Below are 20008 nucleotides of genomic sequence, written 5' to 3'. Positions count from 1 at the left end.
TGCGGCGAGCGGGGGCTACTCTTCGTTGCGGTGCGCGGGCTTCTCATTGCGGTGGCTTCTCTTGTTGCGGAGCACGGGCTCTGGGCACGCGGGCTCCAGTAGTTGTGGCGCACGGGCTCAGTAGTTGTGGCGCACGGGCTTCGTTGCTCCGCGGCATGTGGGATCTTCCCGGACCAGGGCTCGAACCCGTGTCCCCTGCATTGGCAGGCAGATTCTCAACCACTGCGCCACCAGGGAAGCCCTGTTCTCATTTTTGATGAGTCAGTTATTCATGGCATGACTGGCCATTTAACATCAAAAACCTGTTTAATCACAAAGAGCTTTTTACTTGAATCTTATCTCTAGATTACCATTTTGTTGGGACAATATCCACTTAAGACTTATTAATGCAAAAAGCCAATTCATAACATGTTGTCATTAGAATTCCAGCCACAGCTTTTGAGGAATCAAGACTGATCACTCTTGACAAGCAGCAGACCGTCCCAAAGCACCACAGGAAGTGGAAGTTCTCAGAAACCAGGGAGTTTGTTAGGGAATCACAACAGCTCATTTCCTAACGAAGCTCGCAGGGGTCAGTGTCTTTTAGTTATGTTTGAGAAAAGCCATAAAATTGCCTCATGAGATTTCAGAGTTTGGACGATCTTCAGTTGGAGACAAAAGACACCTTGAAAACATAAAACATCTGCTCACCCCAAAATGTCCAAAGAAACCTGAAAATATTCAGACAACCAGCATGTTCCCTGAACAAAGACTGTGCCTCGAAACCGCCTCCAAGTTCTTTTCCTTGGGAGCTCAGCAGCAAGGTAGAAGTAACAATAGAAAGGAACTAAGAGAAAACTCTGGTCAATTGCTTTTAGAGGAATAGGGCCAAAAAATAGTGAAAGGCAACCTACAGAATGGGAGAAAATATTTGCAAATTATATATCTGATAATATCCAGAATGTATAAAGAACTCTTATCATTCAACAACAAACAGACAAACAACCCAATTAAACAATGGGCAAAGGACTTACGTAGACATTTCACCAAAGAAGGTATACAAATGGCCAATGAGCCCAAGACAAGATGCTCAACATCATTAGTCATCAAGGAAATGCAAAACAAAACCACAATGAGATACCACTTCAGACGTTAGGACCGGTATAATAATAACCAAAAAAGCAACATAACAAATGTTGGTGAGAAATGTGGAGGAATCAGTGGGAATGTCAAGCGGTGGAGCCACTGTGAAAACCAGTCTGTCAGTTCCTTAAAAAGTTAAACAGTTAGCATATGACCCAGCAATTTCACTCCTAGGTATACACCCAAAAGATTTTTTTAAAGGGACTCAGATACTTGCGCACCAATATTTATTGCAGCATTATTCGCAATAGCCAAATGACCCAAGTGTCCATCAACATATGAAAGGATAAACAAAATGTGGTATATTCATAAAATGGAATTGTATTCAGCCATAGAAAGGAATGAAGCTCTGATACATATTACGATGTGGATGAACCTTGAAAACGTTTTGCTAAGTGAAGTAAGCCAGACACAAAAGGCCACCTATTGTATGATTCCACTTGTATGAAATATCTAGAATAGGCGAATTCATGGAGACAGAAAGAAGATTATATGTTACCAGGACCTGGGTGGAGGGGGGAGTTACTGCTTAATGATTACTTAGTTCCTGTTTGGGGTGATGAAGAATTTTTGGAAATACAAAGAGTGATGTTGCATAACATTGTGAATGTAATTAATGCCACGGAATTGTGTACTTAAAATGGTTGAAATGGCAAATATTATGTTATACAGATTTTACTACAATAAAAAAAAAACTATGTTATTGGGAAGAGTTTGTTTCCAAAAATAAAGGGGATGCTGTTAGCAGAGGGAAAGAAGAGTCATTAAATAAAACCCAAAGTAACTACTTCTCTAGGAGAAAGTTCAGGCTACTTTGATTAGTCTTAAGGTAGCCCTCGATGTTAACTTTCATCTGAAACACAAACGGGGAGTTGGGGAGAAGAGGAAATATACAGTTGGGCAGTATACAGTATACTGCCCGCTTGCCTGGGATACCTAAGCCTGTGCCTGCATTTCTTCACAGCAAGGGGAGCCCCTAGAGGCGATGCTTATTGCTGATGCTAAACCTATTTATCTCGTTTTAAGAGCACCACCTCCTCCTTGGACTCAGGATACAAATGCGGTTCCATCTTATTTGTTTGCAGTAAATGCCAGATTAGCAGGGAGTTCTGTTATTTCCCTTTGCCGGACGGGCTCCTACTGAATCAATCACTGGCGCTTCCACCATCCTGAAGGCCAAGGAAAGGAGGGCCGGCCAGCTGCCCCTCCCCACCGGCAACGCTCCATCCACACCTGTGATTCCTCGCGCGACCACAAGATGGTGCTGTCGCGTGGTGGACTTGAACCAAAGCGCGGCCCCAGGTGCTCCCTGCACCTGCTGGTTTTCAGAGGTGATGTCGCATCTTGGTCTCTCTTAGAGCTCAGCGCTTTCATTCCCACACCAAGGACTGGACGGCTCCCGGGCTGGTTCCAGCACCTGCTGCTCCACAGTTACCGGGTCCTCCCACGGGATCCACACCACCCGGAGGTCTGGCTGTTTTCCTTATAGGTCCTCGTAGCAAAAAAGACGTGAACACACCTCTCCCACGGGACAACAGCGTCACTCGCCCTCCTTGTAAGGAAGCCTACCTTCAGTTATTTCAGAGCGCCTACACCTACCTTTCTTAGTTGCACTCATTTACCTTCTGTGACACAAAGATGATATGAGGACATCATCTCAGTGAGTCTCACAAGAAAGGGGCGAGAACAACCACATTTCATCTTTGAGGACATTCTAATACATTCGGAAATGCCTCTACAACTTTTCCCTCGGATAAAGGTCATTCTAAAATGAAAACGTCCCCCAGGACCTCCTGGGCTCACAAGACAAGGTGGCCTGTCTTCTGCTGGCACGAGAGCATGTCACAGCGAGAGCATGTCCTCACTTCTGAACCCAAGGAAAACATCAGCCGCAGACAGACCACCCGCTGACGCTGGTGTGCAAACAGCAGCTGCAGTTATTTTCATTAGGAACTTTACACAAGCGGGGAAAATCTGCTTTCTGCTCTGTAGGGCCATCCCAGGACACCGGAAATCAAGGCAGAGCGTTTGGGGAGGGTCCTTGGGTGGGTCGCAATGGCAGGTGGGCTACCAAATGAGGTGTTACAAGCCAGAAAGTGCTGGAAAAAGGGAAAAGGAGAAAATTAGCCCAAACTGCTCACCAGCACCCCTCGCCCACACATCCACAGGCTACGGTTCAGTACCTCTCTGCCTTCTAGGGGATCTCCTTGGCCTTGAACCTTCATCCTATGTGCTCTTTACCCAGCCTCCCCAATAAAAACATCTGGCCAAACCACAGTACAACGTCACCACTAGGATGCGGTCACACACCAAACATTCCCATCACCACGAGGTCCCTCTTATAATCACACCCGCCCCCCAAACCCTGGCAACCACTTATCTGTTCTCCGTTTCTAGAATTTCTCATCTCAAAAGTGTTACATAAATGGAATCGTACAGGATGGACCATTTTGGGATTGGCATTTTTCGTTCAGCATAATTCTCTGCAGACTCGCACAGGCTGCTGGGTGCATCGATAGTTCATCTTTTTATCGTTGAGTGTTATGCCGCGACCTTCAGTCGTCACCCTGGACACCCGCCTGGGGGTGGAGGAGACGTGAGGCGCGGGCAGGGGCGCCCCCATCTTCCCAGCACTACAATCCCTCCAGCCGCCACCGCGCGGAGCCACCGTGTCCCGCTCGGACACGAGGGTCCGGGCTGGCGCTGGGAAGAGCCCGGGGGCGGAGACAGGACAGGGGCGGGGCGCCGAGTGCGGGGAGAGATCCAGACTGGTCGGGCTTGGGGGCGGGGCGGGGCGGGGAGCGGGGCCGGGCTGCGCTCGGGGGCGGGGCCCCGCTGGCGGACTCCCAGCGTCAGCCCCGCAAAGCGCGTCCTCCCGCCGACGTCTGCGAGTGCGTGGCCCGCGCGGCCAGAACGTGGCGTGGACGTCGGACGTTCTTCCGGAGGAAGTCCGCGTCCTGTCCTCGTCCTTGGTGCGCGGGCTGGCTGCCGTGAGTGTCTGCGCCCACCGTGGGGCGGGCTTGGGGAGCTTTCCCAGGGCGAGGGTCTCTGCGGGTTCCCACTCCCCGCGTGCCCGAGGTTCCTCTTCTGCAGGTACGAGGCTGGGGCACAGGGTGAGCAGGTCCTTCGCTGCCCTCAGCCGCTGCCCTCCGCCCTGGACTCGGGCTGCGCTGACCCCAACTGCAGAGGGGAAGCGGGAAGCTCGGGGTCAGCGAGTGGGCGTCGCGGTGACCCGGCCTAGGCCCGCGGGCCGCCGAGTTCCAGCTCGGCCTCTGCCCCGCGTACCGTCCAGTCCGTACCAGGCCCTGGAACTCAGCTTCTTTAACTTTAGTCCCTGAGATTATCAACCAGAGAAATTGGAGAAGAGAAACGTGTACTCAGTGTATGCTTCCTGCACGGCTGTTTATAGTTCTAGGGGGGATGGAAAGAACCCAAGTGTAGGAAGAGAGAAACGGTCGTGGAGATTAGGACGAAGTAATGTACATCAAATTATCAGCCCATTTGATGTGATACATAGAGTTTAACAACCCCATGGCTCTTTTTTTCTGTTGACCTGGTAAGTGTATAATTTCCGAGGAAGGGGAAAGTACCCCTGCTGTGCAGGGGCGGTAGGTAGGGAAGGTCAATGGGGGAAGTGTTGGGCCCGTAGCCGACTTCTTGGGCCTCAGTTTCTTATTCTGTACAACTAGGAGAATTGACCAGAGCGGGAGTCAGAAACTCAGTGGCCTCCAGTGGCCTGGCGGGTGATGTAAATAGGTAAACTGGGCCCAGCAAAGCAAGAGGGGAATGCATGCCCTGCTGTAGGCATTAGAATTACATGGTTTTTAACCAAACCAAAATGTCTTTGGGCCCTGACCCTAGGGATCTCAGGATGAGGTGTTCCCCGAGTTTGGAGTGGCACTGATGACCTGTCCCAGGTGATCAGTTCCCATCACTCTCCTGCATAAGGTGCTCCAGTGGCTTTCTGTTAGGCTCGGGGTCAAGTCTTTGCCCCTGTCCTGCAGACCCACCCATCTCTTGGACCGAATCTCCCACTACCCAGCGCTCAGTTTTAACCCCAGGTGCATCACGCAGGCTTCCTTGAACACCTGGCCGCTCCCACGGCCCGCCTTACCCTCGCTTCTCCCTCTGCCTGAACCTGTCTGTGGCTGTACCCCGACCTCCCCACCACTCTCCCCCTGTCCCTCAGTGTTTGTTTTCTCTTCTAGATTGTTGGGGTCACTGAGGAGAGTGATTGCGCCTGGGAGCCCAGGGCCCACCACACCCAGTCCTTCTGTGCCCAGAGTTAACCGCAGACCCTCCTCTTGGCAGCATCCAGAGAGAAAAATACCCATCTTCCTAGAATATGGCAGGTGACTATTAGCCCTGGGGGAGTTAAGCTTTTTTAAGTTAAAATTTTAGTTAGAAATTGAATAGCTTGTTATAAAAACTCCAGACAGCACTGAAGTGTATAAAACTTGTTTATAATGTGCACTGCTATCTGGAATTCTCTCGTTTTGTGTTTTCTTACTGGTCTTATTGTCCATTTCAGCCCCGTCAAAATCTAATGCTTATCCTGTCTTTGCTTTGCCTCCAGCCTCTGGGATGACCACCAGGACATAGTAGGTGCTCAATAAATAGATATTGAGTGAATGCGCCCCAAGAGTTACGATGGTTAAAGATTTAGCACGACTTACGCACATCCCATTCTGTGACATCTTTTTTTTTCAACAAAAGATGAAAATCCTTTCATTTCAGAACATAAATGTTCACGTTATTTTACACATTGCGTCGTCCATTAGGGTTTGTCAGCCTCGGCACTGCTGGCCTTTGGGGCTAGATAGCCCTGTGTTGTGGGACCTGTCTGTACTTGTAGGATGTTTAGCAGCAGCCTTGGGCTCTGTCTCCTGTATGCCAGCCGTGCCTCCCTCTGGAAGGGACAGCCAGAAACGTCTCCAGACCTCGTGAAATATCGCCTGGGAGGCAACAGTCTCCCCAGTTCACGCGTATCATTTTTCCTATTAAGCCCCCAAGTAGAGTTCCTTTATAACGAATGAGTCTGAGAGGTTAAAATAAAGCTGTTAATCATTAATTTCACTTGTGGAATTCAACCTTTACCCTCAGCTGAACGCCCCAAAGCTGTTTGCTTCCAACTGACGTTTATATTTTCTCCTTAAGGGCCTAAACAGAATAATATAAATCAAGAGTTTAAACATTTTGGTCTCAGACGTTCCCAGGGAAGATTTAAACAAATCCCCACAGCTGCCTTCTGGAAGAAATCGGTACCTAACCTCACAGAATCTTCTGAACGAGGAAAGTACTGCTTCAGAGGCTGTGGTATTAATGACACAGCCAGGCCCTGTAACGCTGGTCTTCTTAGAGCCTCTTGCCCTCAGCCTCGCCCCCAAAAGCGGGACTGATGCAGGCCCTGCCTCTCCCGTGGGACCAGGGATCTGATTTTTGATGTCTTTAAGTGTCAGTTTTTGATGGAGGGGAAGGAAGCAGAGCTGTGTGTCGGTGGCTGATGCCTTCCAACAAAGGGTTAGCACAAAAGATTAGTCACGGTAGTTTCTTATTATGATATTAGGCAACACGGCTAAAACTTATGGAGGATAACCAAAACAGATTGGGCTTTTAAGGAACTCGGTCATGTTACTCTTGTGGAATTGTAACTTGACTCGTATATTTGTGTGTTAGTAAACTCAAGTAATGATGAACTATGACATGATTAGATTTTTAAAAAATGCTCATTGTTTTAAAACTGTCACCCGTAAAAAGGGTTGGTCTTTCTTACTTAGCTGCAACCACGGTGATGCACCTACATGTTTCACTGTCGTCTCAGTCCTTGTTGAATTTTGACAAAGAGGAATCATTCTTCAAGAGAAATGGTTTCTTGTCTGGATTTAGGTAAGAAAGTGCTCATCGTCTACGCGCACCAAGAGCCCAGGTCTTTCAACGGGTCCTTGAAGGACGTGGCGGTGGCTGAACTGAGCCGGCAGGGCTGCACTGTCACCGTTTCTGATCTCTATGCCATGGACTTTGAGCCGAGGGCCACAAGGAAAGATATCACTGGTGAGTCATGGAATAAATGCTCTGGTTTTTTAAACTTTCTTCTTTGTGTGTGTCTTTTTACCGAGGCGTAATTGACGTAACGTTGTGTTCGTTTCAGGTGTATGACATAAGGATGCGATGTTCGTATACATCGCAAAACGATGACAAGTCCGGTTAACATTCGTCACCACACATAGTTTCACTCTTTTCCCCGTTGATGAGAACTTTCAAGATCCACTCCTTCATGTGCGTGCAGCAGTCCTAACCGTGGTCACCATGCTGTGCGCGACACCCCCGTGACTTAGTCATTTATAACTGAAAGTTTGCCCTTCCGGCCCTCTTTACCTGTATTGCCCACACCCTCCAGCCCCTGCCCCGGGCAGCCACCAGTCCGTTTTCTGTATTCATGAGCTCAGTTATTTTTTTGTTTTGTTTTTTAAGATTCTGCATATAAGTGAGATCATACAGTATTTTTCTGCCTGACTTATTTCACTTAGCATGATACCCTCCAAGTCCATCCATGTTGCTGTAGATGGCAAGGTTTCTTTCTTTGTGGCTGAATGATATTCCGTTGTGTTTATGTATCACCTTTTCTTCGTCCATTAATGGGCATTTAGGTGGTTTTCGTATCTTGGCTGGTGTGAATAGTGCTTCAGTGAACATAGGGGTGCAGATATCTTTTTGAGTTCCTGTGTTCCTTTTCTTTGGGTAAATACCCAGAAGTGGGATTGCTGGATAGTAGCCCTATTTTTAATTTTGGGGAGGAAGCCTCCACACTGTTCTCCGTAGTGGCTGCACTTTACATTCCCACCGACGTGCGTGAGGCTCCCCTTTTCTCCACGTCCTCACCCGTACTTGTCTCTTGTCTTTTTGATGATGGCCATTCTGACCGGTGCGAAGTGATACCTCACTATGGCTTTGATTTGCATCCCTGGTGATTAGCGATGTTGAGCATCTTTTCACGTGCCTGTTGGCCATCTGTGTGTTTTCTTCGGAAAGATGTCTGTTCAGATCCTCTGCCCATTTTTAAATCAGATTGTTTGGGGGATTTTGCCTTCTTTGTAATTTTTTTAATTAAAAAAAAGTTCGAAAACAAAGCTTATCGTCGCACATGATGGAGAGTTCTCAAGGCAGAAAGGTCTCAGTGCAAGTCCGTTCCCCGTCCCCAGCCACCCGCTTCCTCTGCCCCCAAGAAAGCCAGTGTCACTCGTCAGCTGTGTGTCTTTCTGGAGTGAGTCTCTGCGCCATCTCTGGATGTACCTAAAGCAATTAAGGGCGTAGCCTCCATTTTCCCTCCGCTTTTTAAAAAATGGAAACATGTTACCTATGTTTGCATGTTGCTCTCTTTTTTTCTGCTGTGAAATCCCCCATTGTATGGAGGAGCGATGGTTTAAGTAGCTGCCACTAATGGGCATCGTTGGTTGTTTCTCACTTTTGCTAACAGGGCTGCAGCACACAGGCGTGGCCACGTGTGTTTCCCTGGGGTCGCCGGGCACAGGGAACGTGCGTTTTGAATTTTCGTAGATACTGTCAAATTGTCCTCTGGAGGCGCTGTACCAGTCTACCCCCGGCAGTGTTTGCCAGTGCTCACTTCCTCATTTTACCAAGTTTTTGATAATTGCCAATCTGACAGGTGGAAAAATGGCCCCCGAGTACACAGTTTTGTATATGAATTGTAAATGTATTTTTACCTATTTTTTTTTTTTTTTTTTTAGTTTTGACTTTACTGTGGTGGCTTTTTTCATGCAGGATTTCATTTACTTGTGCTTAGTTGGCTTTTGACCTGTGTATTTTGTGTCATGTAAACTCTAAGCTTATTTTTTAAAGGTGTTATAGTTTCTTCTGGTATTTGACAGGTTCCACTGTATAAATTTAAGTATGTTCTCTGTTCAGAATTTACTTTGGTGTATGATGTGAGGTGTGGGTCGTTTTTCCCAAGTACTTACCCAGCTCTCTCATCACCATTTATTACATGATCCAGCTATTTGCCCCAATTTAAAATGCCACCTTCATTGTGATCTGAATTCCCACATATGTTTTATTTTCTTCTAAAGTTTGTATTCTGCTTTCGTTTTCCTGTCCGTGACTCAGTACCACATGGCCTTAATTATTTTGGCAAATAATTTATTTAATATCATAGAGTTAGGTCACCCTCATTTGTCTTATTTTCTATTTTTTTCTGACTAGTTTTACTTTTCCATAAAATCTTTTGAATTAGCTTTCCAGATTGTCGACTGCAAAAAAAAATACACAACGTGAGAGTTGTGAGTTAAGTTTCATTTGGGGCAAAATGAGGACCACAGCCCAGGAGACAGCCTCTCCGAGAGCTCTGAGGAACTGCTCCGAAGAGGGCGGCGGGGGGGGCGAGTCAGGATGTGTGTGATTTTGGTGAAGGGGGGACGTGCAGTCGAGCACACAGTTTGGCAGGAGGTGGCTGCTGGCCACGAGGAGCGCACGTCTCCGTCAGTGATGTCAGTGCTTTTCTAGATACGAAGAGATGCAAGAATGGGGCTCATAAGCTCTTCTCCTGGGAAGGTCTGACTCTCCGAAGGCCTGTTCTGCCAGTCCCCCTGGAGCACAGGGCGCCTCATTCCTGATCTCCACCCTGAACTCCTTTCAGGGCACGGTGAAGGTCAGTGGTGACAGCAGTTTGTGACTTACTTTTTGTAGAGGCAGATGGCAGGTGCCAGCCTTTGGCTGGCAAGATTCAGAAGGTAACAGATGATCTTTCTATTGAGGTCCCGTTAAGCTTACAGATGACTCAGCCTCGTGAAGTTCTTTCTGTCCCAGTGACGGGCGTGGCTCCTCCTTTGCTCATGTGCTCTTACAACCTTCCAGGTCCGTTTACGAGTTTTCTTCGTGCAGATCTCACATAATTCTTCCTAACTGGGTTTTGTTCCTCTTTGTCAGCGGTCCCCAGCCTTTATGGCACCAGGGATGGGTCTCGTGGAAGACAGTGTTTCCACGGACTGGGGCGAGCGAGGGGGAGCGGCTGTACATGCAGATGAAGCTTCTCTCCCTTGCCCGCCGCTCACCTCCTGCTGTGCAGCCCAGTTACTATCAGGCCGAGGACCGGTACCAGTCCGCGGCCAGGGGGTTGGGGGCCCCTGCTCTGTATGAAGAGGACTCGTCTGTGTGTGCGTGTATGTGGCTGCCACTAATTTTCTTACTGTTTGTAGTTTTCAGCTGATTCTCTGGGGCTTTACTGATATACAGTCAGATCATCTGCAAATGATAATTTCACCTGTGGTTTTCCAGGAATTTTAATTTTAAATTAATTACCTTTAATTTCCTTCTGTTTGAAGTTGGGTTAACAAGATCCCCAGATTTAGTATTTAGTGCTGATGGTAATAGCTGACATCCTTGTCTTTTCTTGTCTTCCCTTCTTTTTATAAAAATTTATTTTATTCATTTATTTTTTTGGCTGCATTGGGTCTTTGTTGCCGCGCACGGGCTTTCTCTAGTTGCGGCGAGCGGGGGCTACTCTTGGTTGCGCTGCAAGGGCTTCTCATTGCGGTGGCTTCTCTTGTTGCAGAGTACAGGCTCTAGGCACGCAGGCTTCTGTAGTTGCAGTGCGCAGGCTCAGTAGTTGTGGCCCGCGGGCTCTAGAGCACAGGATCAGTAGTTGTGGAGCATGGGCTTACTTGCTCCGTGACATTTGGGATCTTCCTGGACCAGGGCTCGAACCTGTGTCCCCTGCATTGGCAGGCAGATTCTCAACCGCTGCACCACCAGGGGAGCCCTTCCCTTTATAAAAAAAAAAAAAAAAAAAAAAAAAAAAAAAAAAAAAAACAAACCACAACATTTATTTATTTATTTATTTATTTATTTATTTAGGCTGCGCGGGGTCTTAGTTGCGGCATGTGGGATCTAATTCCCCGACCAGGGATCGAACCCAGGCCCCCTGCATTGGGAGCGTGGAGTCTTACCCACTGGACCACCGGGGAGGTCCCTGTCTATTCCCTTTTAATAAACCAAACAATTCTTTTCACTGAGCGAACAGCAAAGCAGGGACTGGGGAGATAGAGCGTATTATGTGGAGGAGCCACTGGTTTTCAGTGAATCAAGTGACACGGGCTCTTTGTATAAAGTATCTTAAATGTGGTGAACAGGTGGGCAGAGGGTGAAAACAACAAGCCCCTTCACATGCCCACCTGGTCCTGCATGGCCCCCAGGGACAAGCAGCCGCACTGTATGGTGTGGATCATTGTAGATCTTACTCCAAATATCAGCAAAATGCTTATCTGTGTAGAGCTTAGAAACTCTATAGATACAGATGGAAGTGGGGATTTGATTTATGCACTATAGAGCTTTGGGGAGTCTCTTTAATGACTGCATGGCACTTCATGGTGCCTGCTGTAACTTACCAGTTCCCCTGTTGACTTAGGCTTACGTTGTCTCCAGCTTTCGTTTCAAGCTATGAGTCAGTATGTTTCCATGGCTCTGGATTCCCTGTCTTACTAAGAAAGTCCTCTCCGTATCCTCACTTATAAAAATATTCTCATCTTCCCATGACATTTGGATACCTTTGCTTTGATATTATTTACTTTTTAATTTTATCTAGAATACACATGGCCCATGCACATTTTATTGTCCATTTACCATTATCAGAAGCACCCAGTGTCCTCTGTGGGCTCCACACCCAGTGGGCGGCAGCCTGCCTGAGACACAGGCTCTCCTGCTCGGGGTCTCTGGTCGGTACAGAGCCTCATGCACAGAAGGGTCCCAACAGGTGCTTTGAATGAAAATGAACCCTGGGGAGGCTGAGGGAGGAAGCAGAGCCCTGGCATGTTCTCAGCTGTGGCTGCTGAAGGGCTGGCCTCTCCTTGGGCTCCTCTGCCGGCCGTGTGCTGCAGGGGCTGCACCTGGGCCTCCCGTCGTCCCCTCTGCTGCCATGTGGGACCCGTGGCCTTGAGCTCGGCCCTCGGCCTCCATCTCCTCTCTGGTCGGTTGGGAATTACCCAGCCTGTCGGGTCGTTAGGAGCACAGAAGGGTGATGCTGCAGAGCATAGCGTGGTACGTGGGGAGCCTCAACCGCCGGTGACGGTAGTTAACGCTGACCAGTGCGGCTGGGTGAGTCCCGCTGCCTGGGGAGAGCCCACTGAAGGCCTAGATCAAAGTGTTCGCTTGGCTTTCAGCCCGGTTGCCGAGGGTGAGGGTGAGGGTTACAGGGTGAGGGTTAGAGGGTTAGAGTTGGGGGTTAGGGGTTGGGGTCGGGGTCAGGGGTTAGGGGTTGGGGTCGGGGTCAGGGGTCAGGGGTTAGGGTTAGGTGCTGCAGGTTCCAGCCCGACCCCTCCCCAGCCCCGCTGCTGCTGCCTGAGCCCCTCCCCTACCAGGCCTTCTCCTGAATCGCTGAGGCCACAGTGAGCTTTTCCAGAGCTGAATTGGAGCGTTCACTGTATACATGGGGAGCAGCCCCCTGTGTGCAGGAGAAGCTTAAGCCCCTCGGCCGGGCTCACAAGCCCTGGTCCATTCCTGCAGTCACATCACCTGCGGGCCTCCCGGCCTCTCGCCGCAGGTTCTCGGCTGCGCTCCCAGTGGCCCACTCCTGGGCTGGCCAAGTTGTCCCGTCTGCGTCTTCTGCCCAGAAGGTCCCCTGCTTCTCCAGGCTGCCCGAGACTCCTGCGCCATCGTCAGAACCCCGTTCACCTACTCGTCCCCAGGGTGTGCTCCCGACCCGCTCCCGCAGAGCTGGCCGCAGCGCTTGTTACACACGCAGAGTGAGGCCGCTTCTGGGCCGTGGGGCGTGAGGCCCGTCTGCCGTAGCGTCGCTCCCAGCTAGCTGAGTGGTCGTGTTCTGTGTGCTGCCGTGTGGTTTGCGCATCCACGTCTCCTGCTGGGCTTTGAGTCCCTCAGGGGAAGGTAAGGGCGTAGCTTGCTCTCCTTGCATCCGCAGTCTGACCCCAGGGCCTGGTGTGTGCTCAGGTCTCCGTGACTGCCCTGTGACCTGCTGCGGCTGGGGGGTGACGTCCAGGCAGCAGCGGCGCTGGCGGGATGGGCCGCGGCTGCCCCCTGGGTGAGAACCCCTGTCCTGTTCTTCCAGGCGCCCTCTCCAGCCCCGAGTTCTTCAGCTACAGTGTGGAAGCGTACGAGGCCTTCAAGAAGAGGTCTCTGACCAGCGACATAATCGCGGAGCAGAAGAAGGTTCAGGAGGCCGACCTAGTGATGTTTCAGGTTTGGTTCCCCTCGGATTACGGTCCTGTGTGCAGAGTCTTTCCCGATACTGAGTTCACGCTCCTGGCGGTGGTGCTACGATCCGCACGCTTACTTCTGTCTCATTGGGTCCGGAGACCCAGGGAGCCCATACCCCCCGTTCAGATCCTGACCCCCACGGAAACAGCAGGGATTTCCCTTTAGCCTGTGGTCCCGAAACATCTGACCCTGACCCGGCAGAAGGTGCTGCCTCCGTTCTCTGATCCCCACCCCGGGAGGTGCGGGGCTGCATGGAAACCAGATTTGTCTGCGTGGGTGTTTGTCAGAGTAATTTAGGCCAGATGCAACTGCTGCCTTAAGCATCCTGGTCGTCAAGAGGAGAATCATCTCCCCCAAGCCCCGTGGGTGGCCTCACCCCCTAACCCTCACCCGGTGCTCACTCACCTCTGTCCCAGGCAGGCTTCACTGCACGAGAGCTGCCCGGGGCGCTGCGTCCACGGCCAGCGGGCGGGCATCATGGCAGCAGAGTAAATGTGCTTTTGGGGAGTCGTCGGGTGGATAGAAATCCAAGTTAGGCCAGGAGAGAAGGGGATCTAGCGTAAGGGCCCCGATCGCTTGGGTCCCAGGAACGCGAGGATAGGCCGTGGCGGGCTTCAGGGCAGTGGCACGGGTGGGGGTGTCTCCTCCCTCCCCCCCGGCAGCTGTTCTTCTCTGAGCTGCCTGCTCTGCCTCTGCCCCACGCCACTAGATCCAGCCTCCCAGGAAGGGATCTCCTGGGTCCACATCGTCTCTGTTCTCCAACCTGCTGAGGGGTGGGGCGTGGGCGGGAGAACAGGACCACCCTTGCGGTGGGCGTAGAGCCAGTTTCCAGACGCGGCACAGGAACGCCCCGTAGACTACACCTGTGCATGCGGAAGCGGCAGCCCCGCGTCTGCCCACCCCGCTTCCCCGCGACCTTGACTCCGGGTGTGGTCCAAGCGCGGCCGTTCTTCCATCCTCCTTACACCTGAGAGCCCGCGATTTACCAGCGGCACGCTGGTAGTCACGCAGCACCGTGCAGCCGTGTGACGATGGCCCAGCAGTGCGGCCCCTGGTCCGAGCAGAACCCCACGCAGCTCTGTCTCCCCTCCGCGGTGGGCTCCCTCCCCCGCCTCGTCCTCTCCTGTAACTGGAAGGCGAACACCAGCCAAGGCCTGTTCCTTCTGTGAGAGTCTGTCTTTATTCCTGCCTCTTTTCACCTGTCTTCCTCCCACCCCCACCCCTTTTCCCCGTACTCTGCCCGGAGCCCCTGCATGTGTGTTTATTTTTTTTTTTGCTCAACACTCATGAAAATGTCATTCACCACGACCACTGCTACTATGACCATAGCTCACCCCTCACTGAGCGTTTACCCTGTTCGGGGCACTGTGATGTGTCATTGAACCCTCACCACAGTGCTGTGAATGATTTGCACATCAGGCTAAGGAGGCCCAGAGAGGTTAAGTAACTTGACAGCGTCACACAGCAGTACGTTGTGGAGCTGGGGTTTCAGTGCCAAGTCCTGAGTTAGATTTATAGTGAAAGCACGTGAAACACGGGCTTCCTTCTAGCTTTGGTAACAGGTTATTGTAGGTGTTCATCTCTTTTCATTGATGATATTGTCGGATATGGCTTCTGTGGGGACCGGAGTGGACTCCAGGGAGACCGTGCTGCCGGTGTGTGGAATCTGAGGATCAGACTTCTCAGAACCTACCCCAGCCCGACTCCCAGATGCCGTGTCTCACCCCCAGGCGGGGAGACGGGCAAACTCTTTCCCACAGCCTCCCTCTGGCCCCGCGGCTGGGGGCAGCACCTCCCGGCCCACTCAGTCAGGGGCAGGCAGTCGGGGACCGTCACGGGGGACGCTGTCGGCTCTGCCCGCCCCGCCGGCCGCCACCGCCACGCCGCGCGCCTCGGAGGACGGGGAGAAGCCTCCCCATCACGTTGGTGACGCCTGCCTGCCCGGGCCCGGGGAGGAGGCTCCCCCGAACCCCCAGGCAGAGGAACGCGGAAGTGACCCCAGCGCTCCCTGCCTGTGCCACCTGCAGTTCCCGCTGTACTGGTTCAGCGTGCCGGCCATCCTGAAGGGCTGGATGGACAGGGTGCTGTGCCAGGGCTTTGCCTTCGACATCCCGGGATTCTATGACGACGGCCTCCTCAAGGTACGGCCGGATGAGGGGCAGCGTCCATTGGGGATGGAGGGGGCGTCTCAGCAGGTCACTCCTAGTTTGCATTTTTTAACCAACACTGAGCGCCAACTGCGTGTAAGGCCCCGTGTGGTTACATGGGTGAGAAAGCGTCGCCGCCGAGGTCGTGGGCTTTTCTTCCAGTAAGGGACACAGAGCGTCCACGTCTGTCGGCGTGCTCAGCCAGGGAGGCCTGGGCTGGCCTGGGGACAGCTGCCGAGGGGCGCCTGCTCCACGATGCGGGCTCATCACTGGCCACGCCCCAGTTCACCTCTGAGCGTCACGTAACCACCTTGAAAGCAGGATAACGTCTCGCCCCCAGGGAAGAGGTTGAGGGGAACCTGGCAGATGCACAGGACGTGGTAGCTATGGATTTCCTACTAAAACAAATGACGTTTTAAATTCTGAGATCTCAGAAAATAAGCGCATATAAAGAAAACACTGAGTCACGAGATCCGTCTTGGACCGTGAAAAGATGCCACCCTTTGCTGAGTGGCCCCAGGAGCCGGGCACTGCGGGCGGTACCATTTGCCCTCCCAGCCGCTCCGAGGTCTGGCCTCGGCCTCATCCATTCCTCCCCCGCGTCCCTGAAGCCTGCTCTCCACCAGCACCGCGGCCTGTCAGCTCTGGGTGCGCCCCGTCCGTTCCTCTGGTTGTCCCCTGCTCTCTCCATTCGATGTAGCTGTTACCTGCAGCTGGGCTGGACAGAGATGGGAATGTGTGTCTTTCCATCAGGGAAGGGTGCAGGGGAGCTGGCCTCAGGTTTTCCCTCCCGGTCATTATAAACCTCTGGGCTGGAGTCACAGTGGCCTTTACTACCCTGTCCTCTGGGGTCCCACCAGTGCGTGTGCTGTGTCCTCTGCAGGGTAAACTGGCCATCCTGTCCTTAACCACGGGCGGCACGGCCGACATGTACTGGAAAACTGGAGTCAGCGGAGACTTCCGATACTTCCTCTGGCCCCTCCAGGTACGCCACACCCTTCCCTGACCCGCAGCTCCCCTGGTACAAATGAGGTGTGATGTAGGCCTGAAGGCCAGACCGTTCTGACTTTCCTGGGTACAGGAAGTGACAGCCTCTGCCCTCTTTAATGATTTACTTGGCAGCACTGGAAAGGCTGGCCAATGAGGAAAACACGTGTTATCAGGATAGCTTCTGCCACCGTTTGGGCAGAGGCCAGGCCAAACCTAGTTGGCTGGTATGCTCTGGGGTACACAGGAGCCCCACGGTGGCCCGTGTGTGTCACAGTTCGGGAGGGCAGAGCCATCCACACTCTGGCTCTGCTTCCTGAGGCAGCGTCGCCTGGAACCCTGGCAAAAGGCTCCCCGGCCCGCATCCGACAGCCTCGTGAGTGGGCACGTTTCCGTGGAGCCAGGGGCTGGGCGCCTCCCCAGAGCCCACCCCCCCCTCCAGGAGCCCCCGGGACTCAGCTCCGGGCTGCCCTCCCAGGTGGACGCCAGACTGCCTCTGCGCCCTGGGCCCGGGGTCGGCGAGGACGGCGGTCAGCGGAAGTGCCCTGGTGAGGGGCAGGGCCGAGGAAGGGAGCCGGGGGCCCTGGGTTAGCCCCCACGTCCCCTAGGGAACTCTGGGAGACCCAGCGACCTGCGTGGAAGCTGCCCATCTAGGTTGTTAGGGGCGTGTGTTGAGCTCGGAGGAGATCCCATAGTCAAGGGTTTGTGAGCTTTAAAAATGCAGGCGGTGGTGTGGGTCCCAGCCTCCCACCCACCCGATGGGGCAGGCCTGGACGGGGGGTGGGTTTGGGGAAGGAGTGCAGACGGAGGACAGTGATGTTTCTAGAAGAACGATCTCTGGAAGGAGACGGGACGGTCATTCCACGCGGGGGTGCTCAGCTGGAGAAGCCCGAAGTTCCTCTGCAGAGGCCGAGTGGCCTCTTAGGTGCCGCTAGCCAGGCCTAAATCCTTGCTTTTAAAAAATCTTCACCTTTTTTTCAGTTTGCAGAAGTACGTAGAAAAAAATGAGATTATAAAATATAAAAATAGTCCCCTTCATTCCTCCTTTAAAAATAATCACTTTCAATGATTTGATGTATTTCTTTACAGCCCATATATATTTTTAAATATATACTTTTAACGATTAGGCTTATTATGTTTATCTTTTTATGTAAACGGTGTGCCACAGATACTGCTTCACGTTTCTTCTTGCTGTTTACGTTTAATGCATATCTTGAACAGCCGTCCATGGTGGCACATTGCAGCTAAAATAACCTCATTCTAGAATATTCCATCGCATGACTTGCCATAATTTGCCTCACCAGTCAAAACTGTAGACTTTAGTGTCTGACTCAACAGCAGAGATTAAAGATTAACGTCAGTTATCAGAGCAGAATTTGGGACTTGCCGCTGCCCAGCCCTCTTTGCCTCCCTGGTAGCGGCCGTGTCCTGAGGTTCTGGGGCAGTTCCGTTGTTTTCATGCTAACTGATAGCGTGAAAGGTGTTCTGTCCCCTTTGGTGACTGAACGGATGGCGTGTGCAGGGCGGCTTCTCATCGCTCTCCTTTCCTTGCGGCTGTAGCACGGCACGCTGCACTTCTGTGGATTTAAAGTCCTTGCCCCTCATATCAGTTTTGCTCCTGAATTTGCATCAGAAGAAGAAAGAAGGGGGATGGTGGCCTCCTGGGCGCAGAGACTGAAGACCATCTGGAAGGAGGAGCCCATCCCCTGCTCGCCCCCCTGGTACTTCGGGCAGTGACCTCGGGGCCACGCTGGGAGGTGCTGGTGTGTGTAATAAACGACGGCACGACAGAGCAGCAGGTGTGTGGGGTGATGTGACTGTGTCTCCAGGGTCCTGTAGGCCGACTCGCGGCTCCCGTCACCCGCTGCTTGTCCCGGATTCTCTCCTGACAGATGTCCGTATTCTCCCAGGCTTTCTTTTCATTTCTAATATTTTTCCATCCCCCTGTCTTCAGCCTTCGCGGGTAGTGGTGTTTTTCTGTGGTTTTCCTGGCTTGCAACTGGATTTGTTAGGTTTTGTTTTGTTTTATTGCATAACTCAACTTGAATTTCCGTTTTCATAGAAAGGTGAAGTCTGTTCACAGCTCGTGTTTGAGTGCTCTGTTTGGACTTACTTCTTCCGTCTTTTTTTTTTTTTTTTTTTTTACTTGCATCATGACTGTGAAGTTTTAATTGAGCAGAGCCACCTAACGTATCCCTAGAGTTCCTGCGTGCCCGTTACAACGGGGTTTCCAAGCAGTAGTGAGAAGGCATCCTGTCAGTGTGTGCGAGCTCGGGGAACACGACTGACGGTAACCCCTCCGGGTGTGGGCACGTGTAGGTGGAGCGTCTCCCCCAGAGCGGGTTTGAGGGGTTAGATCCCTCCCCGCCACCCCCTGCCCCCATCATCACGGCCATCGTCACTGCCCAGGACAGAGCAGCTGCCTGGGGTCAGGGCCCTTCTGCTCAGTGTCCCCGCCCCGCCCCCCTCAGACTGTCCCAGCCTCCCGCTGGGTCCCCCTCGTCACACACCTTTCACCTTCCTCTTCCCCTCCCCCGCCCCTCCACCCCCCAGCATCTTCAGACCCTTTTCCATCCTCATTTTCTTTCTCCTCTTTTTCACCTGATGCATCACCAGATAGTATTTCTTTTTGTTTTGTTTTGTTTTTAATATTTACTTATTTATTTCTGGTTGCACCGGGTCTTCGTTGCGGCTTGCAGGCTCCTTAGTTGTGACCTGCGAACTCTTAGTTGCGGCGTGTGGGATCTAGTTCCCTGACCGGGGATCGAACCTGGGCCCCCTGCTTCGGGAGCGTGGAGTCGTGTCCACTGTGCCACCAGGGAAGTCGCCCCCAGATGGTATTTCGTGTGCTTCTTCTTCCTTCTCATCTGAACCTTCCCTCGCTCAGAGCTGTTATCCTCCAATCAGCATCTGATCTTTCAGGGTCATTTCTTTCTGACTCCTTTTTGACGCCATTTTCTTCAAACTTTTTCAGAACAGTCCTCAGATTCTCTTTCTCCCATCTTCCTCAGACCCTTTTTGGGGCCGTCCTCCTCAGATTCCTTCTCAGGGTCACCTCCAGACTTCTTTCATAATCTTTTCTGAGACTCTTCTTTTCTAGGTTCCCTCGAGACCGTTCTCTTCAGACTTTTGGAACCTCCTTCTTCAGACTCTCTCCTGGGCCCTGTTCTTTTTCAGAAGCATCTTCTTCAAAATCTCTCCTGTCCTCTGGTCTTTCCCACGTGTTTGCTGTGTAGGTCCTTTAAATGCCATGTTTGCTGCAGCCTCTTGAGCCTTCTTCATCCCGTGTGTGCTGGGATGCTCAGGAAGGCCCTTGCGTACCGGACCCTGCGCTTTGAAGCAGAGATGGGATTTGAACAGCGAATGCCTCAGGACACTGGAGAGAGCCTTCCGTTCTCTTGCAGTGTCCTCAGCCTGGTCATCTGTTGTCCCATCCCTGCTGGGACAGGTAGACGACAGCCACCAAACCTCCTTCTCATCGAGGGTTTGAATCTAACCGTCAGCTTCCTCTGTGTTCCTTGGGACGCCGG

General features: G+C 52.0%; 1 protein-coding gene and 1 long non-coding RNA gene across 4 annotated transcripts in view; one reads left to right on the top strand and one right to left on the bottom strand.

Moving 5' to 3' along the window:
* LOC114484225 (uncharacterized) overlaps window positions 1-3773 on the bottom strand; it is a 7659-nt gene extending 3886 nt beyond the window's left edge. The window contains exons 1-2 of the long non-coding RNA XR_003676854.2: window positions 3560-3773; window positions 2356-3221 (exon numbers count right to left, since the gene is read on the bottom strand). This is a non-coding gene — a long non-coding RNA (uncharacterized lncRNA). The remainder of the gene's footprint in view (window positions 1-2355; window positions 3222-3559) is intronic.
* Window positions 3774-3969: 196 nt separating this feature from the next.
* On the top strand, window positions 3970-18558 carry NQO2 (N-ribosyldihydronicotinamide:quinone dehydrogenase 2). 3 transcript variants are annotated; one of them, XM_028479240.2, is made up of 7 exons: window positions 3970-4094; window positions 5331-5474; window positions 7009-7173; window positions 13196-13326; window positions 15372-15485; window positions 16375-16476; window positions 18039-18558. In XM_028479240.2, exons 2-7 carry the CDS (start codon window positions 5468-5470, stop codon window positions 18213-18215), a joined length of 696 nt encoding a protein of 231 aa, XP_028335041.1. In that variant the 5' UTR covers window positions 3970-4094; window positions 5331-5467; the 3' UTR covers window positions 18216-18558. The 3 variants fall into 3 exon arrangements, with proteins under 3 accessions (XP_028335041.1, XP_007127968.1, XP_028335040.1); XM_007127906.4 differs by having other exon boundaries at window positions 3970-4112; XM_028479239.1 differs by lacking the exon at window positions 3970-4094 and adding an exon at window positions 4129-4215.
* Window positions 18559-20008: the final 1450 nt, after the last annotated feature.

This window comes from Physeter macrocephalus, chromosome 18, assembly GCF_002837175.3.
Source record: "Physeter macrocephalus isolate SW-GA chromosome 18, ASM283717v5, whole genome shotgun sequence".
Classification (NCBI taxonomy): domain Eukaryota; kingdom Metazoa; phylum Chordata; class Mammalia; order Artiodactyla; family Physeteridae; genus Physeter; species Physeter macrocephalus.
Note: the sequence above shows the minus strand (reverse complement) of the source record. Positions and strands in the feature narration are given on the sequence as shown.